The following is an 8,084-nucleotide window of genomic DNA, read 5'->3' on the forward strand; positions in this document are numbered from 1 at the left end:
TCTTTTAATTTTAAGTTTTGATAAAGATCATATTTGAGGATGATAATTCATCCACTGTGTTTTATTTTATCCCCATCATCCTTCCTCTGTGCGATCATTCATCCACAGTTTTGATGTCTTGAAAACGCCATTATATTGAGATTCTATATTTTAATCCGTATGTTGCATTGAAGATTTTGAAAAATATAACGTGCAGATTTAAAGCTACATTCCTATGCTACAGTCATCAGTTTATGCTACTGTCATCATTCCTATGCTACAGTCATGTTTTTTTATATGTAATCATCAAATAAAAACTATGGCATAGAAACATGTGGGTCAATTTGTAAACGTTTTAGAATGATGTTGTTCTATAACAGTGCTAATCAAATTTGTTGAAATATTATAAATTATACTTAATTACACAAAATTATAATTTATACTGATAGTTTATTTTTTAGACCAATCGATTATCGTAATCAATATGGAAAGTTTTGAAGTTGTCACAAAAATTGAATTATATGAAGAAATGAAAGCGAAGTTTAAAATATCATCTATTACTCCTATAGGTGATAAGCATGTATGTGTTTTGTTACGAAGTGATAATGATGTCATTTTAGTTTATAAAACCAAGGGCTATAGGATTTTAAGAATCTACGAAATAAAAAATGATTTTATTTGTTCAATCTCTGCTAATAAGGATTGGGTTTATCTTGGGTTTGACAATGGTCATTGTTCCAAGGTTACTTTAAATAGTTTTTTGAATGGAAGGATGTTAAGAAACTCTCTTCTCATTGGAAAAAAATCTAATCCCATTTCTTCGAAAAAAAAGTTTCCGGTAACCTTTTCAGTTTTTTTATCCGAAACATTTGTTTGGTCATCGGATTATTCATTCAAATATTGCAATTTAAATGAAAGTGATGATGAGAAAAAAATCAAGTATTTTGAAGATATTGAAAGAAAAATTGAAGATATTGTTTTCTCGTTTGATGAAAAAGTATTTTTCATTTCTTTTTACTGTAGTCCTGAAATTTAAGTGTACAAAAAAGAAACTAAAGGCATTTTACATACATTTAGCTGTCACGACGATATTTTGAGAGATTCACCAAATGCTCTTAATACTGATCTCAGGGTAACGTGCTTGTGTTCAGTCAGTGATATGTTATGGGTTGGTACCGGAAGTGGACATATACTTATTTATAAGGTGTATATGTTAATGGGATTTATAAACTGCTGCAAACACTTCATCCATATGAGATCGAAGTGAGAAAACTTTTGCTTGTTGAACTGACTCAAACACGTGATGACGGTGTAAAACATATTGACGTAAGTATTGAAAAAGAATTAAACAAAAATGCATTTGGATTGGATTCGCTTTTTGAATTTAATGGTAATATTCCAAAAGATCAAACAGCAATAGATAAGAAAATTTACACACACTTAGATGATAAAGACGGTAAAGTAATTATCTTTTGGCATGTTTTGCAGTCACACCAATACAAAAATTTAAGTTTGTCTTAATATAAAACAAATTTAGCCTTGCTTACCCAAAGCTTAAATATTTACCTTGCAAGTGATGAGTTTTTATATTCACTTTTTAAAAAATATATAAACCACATTTAATAAACTTTTAATATTTTAATTTTGGTTAAAAATTAATATTTTAATAATTAATAATAATATATAATAACTTCAACTTGGAGAAAAACTATGGTGTTCAAACGATCGTCTCTTGGTTAATTATTTCTCTATCATATCTAATATATCTGTTATTTATCTATTATATCTATTATGATTTTACTGTGATATGACACGTCATATCACAGTACGATAAGTTTATATCACGATAAGTTTTTATTCGAAGAGCCTAATGTTGAATGATTGAAACATTTATATAAAAAGTTTTTTGTAGTATATTATTGAGAAGACAGTTTTACTGAAACGAAAATTGTTTTTTGTATATCATAACATAATATTTATTTTGTAAGTTTTTTGTTTTAGTATTGTTTATTAAAATTAAACTTTGACAGTTAAGTTACGCAAGATCAGTTAAATTGCACCTAATTTTGTCTGCGCAAAATTATCTTTTCAACAAATTGCTTTCAAACAAAGAGTTTTAATATAGCTTTTAATAAATCTGTTGTGAACAAATAGATTAATTGATATTCTTTAATATCAATATGCACATTGCATCTTTCAATAGATCTGTTCCCCATGGAACCACATGCTTTTTGCCCCAATGCATTCTGGATCTTCCTAAGGGGTATTTTAAAACAGTGCTTTTATAGCAAATGCTGAGATAAAAACAACTTTTGTTACTTGTTATGAAAATTTAAATACCAAATTCAAATGTTAGCTTTTAGTAAAAAAAAAATATTAATGGAGATTATTGCGCTGTTTTTGGATGCCGTAACTATCGGAGAAACGATGAAGAAAAGTAAGCTTAGCATATAAAAAGGAAAACAAATTATGTAGCATAATGAATAATAGCACATTTTAAAATAAAAAACTTATGAATAAATGTTAATCAAAGTTGTATAAAATGTTTTGATTTTAAAACATTGTAGCAATGTATAGGTTTCATGAATAAATACACAATAAATTTTATAAAGTTTATTTTAAATGACAATATTCATTATTTGTAATCTTCATCAATCATGATGAACTCACGATTTCACATTTGATGGTTTGATGAAATCATACTTATCAATTTTCTAACTATAATACTACGATATATACTTGCAGTAAATTTTGTGTTAAATAATTAGCATTTCGTATCACTAACATAATTAAGCAGAGAGTCGTAAAAGCGTTTTTCAAAGCTCATTATTTTTTAGGCATGTTATCAAAAGTCATGTAGGCATACTGCGATGGCATTCTCCCAAAAATCTTGAAGATGCAAAATTATGGACCAAATCCATAAATAGAACTGTTGTGGATAGAAACGGCAAAAAAACCAATTTTGTTGCTCGTGTAGGATCTACTAAAGTCTGTTCTAACCATTTCGCTGCAGGTTATTACAATACTTAATGCAACGTACCAACTTTTTACATGCAAGGATACAACGAAACAAATGATAGAGTTAAACGTAAGCAAGAAGTATGTACCGAGACTACAGAGATTAATGATTTTCATAATTATTGTGTTACTTATGCGGAAAGCAGTGCTCGTTGCAGGATGTTTCAAGAAGATAGTTCATCTTCAGATCGATATATTGTCGAAACATCAGGTTACCTCGACACATTAAATGAAGGAGATGCTGTAATGGTGGATAAAGGATTCAATATCGGTGATCTTTTAATTGCAAGGAAAGATAAATTAGTAAAACCACCATTTCTTAAAAGCAAAGGGAAGTTAACTATTAAGTTAACTTCTAAAACTGCCCTGATAGCCTGAGCAAGAATTCATGTAGAGTGTGCAATTGCTCGCGTAAAAGACTTTCGATTGCTGCAAACAGCTTTACCGCTGAGTATGATTGATTTGCTAGACCATATCTTTATTATAATTGCAGCTATTACGAGTTTAGCACCTCCTTCAGTTGATTACAAGAATCATAACAATATTTAAATTATAAGACACTTTAAAACATTTAAATATTTCATGTTTAACTAATTAAAATAAATGTAATTAAAAAAAATATTTTCAGTTTAAAGCCCTTATTTTGACCTTTTGTAATATTAAATGTTATGAAATAAAAAAATCAATTTCATCGTCAATTTTATTATTGTCACAAACTTTAAGCAAAGTTTCATTCAAAACAGACTCTACAGTATTGGAGATCACTTCGTTTATCATATAAGGCAAGATAATAGTTTTGTAAAAAAATTCAAATTTTTTAACACAACTTCACCAAAAATCAATTGAAAAATGAACACGATAACTATATAAGTCTTTCGAAGTTCCAACAACAAAATCACAATATGAAAAACCGGTTGAAGCCATTTGGCACTGCACTTGACAATAATAAGAATGTTGAGGATCAAGTACAATTGTATTTTTTTTAAATATTAAACATGTGCCTTTGATAGCGGCAAGTTCTGGAATTGTTAACCCTCTATGTGTCCAAGGACATTTAACCTCGACACATCCAGTGCCACAACAATCACAATGAACAAGGGAATCAGGTGATGCACTAACTATTGGTAAATCTTTATTTACAAATAAACCACACCCAGTCACTTTCATAAATCTATGATTTTTTTAATTTTTTTTTAAGTATGCTTTGAGTACATCTTTTTCATGACGTAATCCCGAGGAAGTAGCTTTCGTTTTAAAACCTTTTGACTTACATAATACGCCAATGATAATGGATGTTATTTTTTCTGGACATAAAATCTCTAGATCATTATTTACTTTACAAACAACACTATAAACTTTTGATGCATGCGGTGCCTGCCTTTGCGGTGTTTATGCCAATCATTATTACATGACTGCTTTATTGTTAAGTGTTCTAGTTCAGAAATTTCGTCAAAATTTGTAGCCAACTGCATCAATAAAACTTTATATGTAATCTTACAATCTAAATAAGTTACAACTTCATAAGGTGTTTTAGGGAGAGATGGATGCAAGGAGGTTTTAACTTCAATTTCTTGAGCAACATTGGAAATATCAGGTACAGGAACAACATTTTTTGTTTGCATAAGCATGACATATACACAATTATAATTTGTTATCTGTGCCAAAGAATCTACATCTTCCTTTGTCATGGAAACTTCTTGTTGATTTATGGCACGTGGATCAAAACTTAAACGATTTGAAAGTCTTTTTCTTGTAAACATTAAGGTATCTTTTAATAGAGGTTTTACTATTTCAATTTCACTTAGCATTGATGGTCCATAGAGTTTTTGAACTTTTTTTGATGTTTTGAGCCATTCGAGAGGTTTCGATGTACATGTTATATTGTCACCAATCTTTACACTATGTTCAACATACCATAAAAGTGCACCAACATGAATACAGCAACCAGAGATTCTAAAATTAAAATAGTATATTTTTACAAAGTAAAAATTGCAGAAAACAAATGAAAAAACAAATTTAATAATTAAATTATTAAAATCTTTCTATCAATATAAAAAGTTTCAAAATATTTGCAGAAATAAGTCTTTCTTTAAACTAGGCTCCATAACAAAGATTTTGAAATAATATTTATTTATCAATAAAATAAAGTTAATTATTCAGACTGACATAAAACCAAAAAATTGTAAAAAAATTTAATTTAGCAAAAACATATTACTTTGAAATAAATTTTAATAAACATACCCAGCTGCACAATTACAATCTGCAGATTTTATTGTACCTGACTTTTTTTTAATCAATACCCAAACATTATAAACAGGATTATTGCTTTTTTTTTCAGGTAAACAATAAGCTGCAATGTAGCAATACTTAGAGTCAGAGTTGATATTGTGATACCGAATATTGGAAAGATGGTCTGATTTAAATAAACTTTTGCCACTTCTAAATGCTTTTCTAGCATTTCTTTTGTTTAAATATAACTGAACTTCTGCATATGTTACATCTGGGAATAGCGAAGGACCAATAACCCAACCATAAGTTAAGGATTTTGGGTCTACAATTAATTTTGATGAAGTTTTTTTTTTGTTCAACTTGTCATTTTTAAATTCATTTTCTTCATTCTGAGCACTCTGCACTTGAGCTTGCAAGTTCAGGCAATAAGCATTCTTTTCTAAAGTTGCTTTATTTCCGGTTTGATTAATTAATCTTTTTGATAAAAAGTTTTGTAGGTCAGATTCCATTTTAAAAAGTCATCTTCAGTCATAGTGTCTGTAATTTGTTTGGAAGAACATTTCTTTGTTTTTAAAACTAAAGCTAAATTTTCATTACTAGCACACAAATTTTCATCAAACTTATTTTCTTCTAAATCATTTGAGCAATAAAGTAGAGACATTATTTTAAAAGAATTTACAGCCAAAAGCTTTAATAAAATTGTAAACAATCACTATCACCCCTTAAGCGATACCAGAATGCAATGCAATAAGTTTACGGAAACCGGACTGGGAACAGATCTATTGGACGGCAGTGTAGTGTATTAAAGTTTCCATCTCAATAAACGATAACTAATTTTATTTTTACAAATTAAGTCAGCTTTATGTAATGCTTTGTTTCCAGAAGTGACTGAGTGAATTTTTTTTGTTTAATTTCTAAAGCCTTATCTATAAACGCTCTGTAATATGATGATGTAAATATTATACGTCAAAGTTGATGAAGCTTTTTTGTTGTTATTGCTTTCTCTTTAATTTTCCGTTTAAATATATTTACAATGTACATATAATAAAATCAATGGGTAGAGCAATAAGAAGACACCGTTTTGACTTTTTTTTATTTTTTTCTTGAGTTTTAATTATGTTTGAAATAAAATCTGTTTAAAAACTCTAATAGAACTTGTATCCCTCTGTTAAATTCTATATATCTCTTTATTAAAAAGCTACGTTTCCCATAAAGTTTAACTACTAAAAACAACTTTAGTTAAAAGTGGGACAATCTCAAATTTATATTGATGTTTTCTGTAATAGTACTTTTTGCCGCTTTTACTGTCTGGTGTGATATAGACAGTAGGTTACAGCAGTATTATTCTTATGTAAAATTCAATTTTAAATAGAGTCTCCTTAAATATTTTTTTGATCTGACGAAATTTTGATACCCAAATTTGTACTTTTAGAAATTGAAAAAATATGTAACATTTTATTTTTAAAACCGCATCATTAACACCATCATTAACCTCTTTTTAATTCTTAAAACAAAAAAAGTAAGTACAAAAAAAAATTTTAAGCAAATTTTTAATCAGTAAAACCTCATAAAAGATTTATTGCCCCCCATATCCTCCCGATTAAAAGTATACACTCTACTCTGCAGATAGTATCTATGCATATAATAACTATGAAACAAGTACCAAACAAACTTGCAATTGTCTTAAAATATTATTTACATTTAAGTTTTTTGTAGAATTCCATGAAGAACATTTTTTTTGCATAACACAATGAAGAACATTTTTTTTGCATAACACAATGAAGAACATTTTTTTTGCATAACACAATGAAGAACATTTTTTTTGCATAACACAATGAGATGTTACCTATTCTTTCCATTTCTAAAATTTGGATCCAATATTTTACCCAAACGATATTTCAATTACACTACTTAGAAAAAAAAAATTAACACATTTAAGTCTATTGACATTAAAAGCTTAATAAAAATTTTTTCTTTGTTTTAAACGCAGGTAATAGCTCTCTATGTTGAGGTGTAGCTCAAAAATAACCATCTTTTGTATCTGGTAGTTGCAACATTGATGCGATTGTCACTTGTTTTACAGCACGCTCGGTAGTTTAAGTATGAATTTTCACAGAAAGAGTTATTAAATGTGCCAACCTTAGCAATAAAATTTTTATTTAGTAAGCGAACAAGTAAAAACAGATTTTTGTACTTCATCTTTTTCCCATTTAACTAGCTCTTAAAGAGCAGTTGCTACAAAATTCAGTTTCGATGTTGTTTTTTTTGTCGAGTTCGCATATCTCAAAGGATATAAAAGATAAAAATACTATTATGGTTTGCATACCAAGCTCCTGACTGGGTGTAGAGAGTCACAATTTTTTATTTACCATATCATGTTAATTTAAGAAGCCAGTTTATGTAGGTTAAATATTTGGCTTGAAATATTCAACTAAAAGCAGCAGGCTTAATGCAATGTTTTTTTTGCGTCCTGTAAGTAACACAGCTTATAATCAACTAAAATTCCTAAACCTATAATATATAATATAAATAATATAAATAAATATAAATAATAATATATATAATATAAATAAATATAAACTGTATATATAAATACATATTATATATATATATATATATATATATATATATATATATATATATATATATATATATATATATATATATATATATATATATATATATATATATAGATATATATATATATACATATATAAAATCTTGTATAAGTATTTATATATATATATTCTTGTATAAATATTTATATATATATAATCTTGTATATATATTTATATATCTATAATCTTGTATATATATTTATATATATATAATCTTGTATATATATTTATATATATACA

The 8,084-nt window shown here is 27.4% G+C and overlaps 1 protein-coding gene across 1 annotated transcript; it reads right to left on the minus strand.

The window, feature by feature from the left end:
• Nucleotides 1-2,451: 2,451 nt before the first annotated feature.
• LOC136083630 (uncharacterized) lies at nucleotides 2,452-5,872 on the minus strand. Its single transcript, XM_065803110.1, has 2 exons — nucleotides 5,239-5,872; nucleotides 2,452-4,950 (listed from the first exon to the last, which is right to left on the minus strand). Exons 1-2 carry the CDS (start codon nucleotides 5,733-5,735, stop codon nucleotides 4,329-4,331), a joined length of 1,119 nt encoding a protein of 372 aa, XP_065659182.1. The 5' UTR covers nucleotides 5,736-5,872; the 3' UTR covers nucleotides 2,452-4,328.
• Nucleotides 5,873-8,084: the final 2,212 nt, after the last annotated feature.

The sequence above is a fragment of the Hydra vulgaris genome, chromosome 08 (assembly GCF_038396675.1).
Source record: "Hydra vulgaris chromosome 08, alternate assembly HydraT2T_AEP".
Lineage (NCBI taxonomy): Eukaryota > Metazoa > Cnidaria > Hydrozoa > Anthoathecata > Hydridae > Hydra > Hydra vulgaris.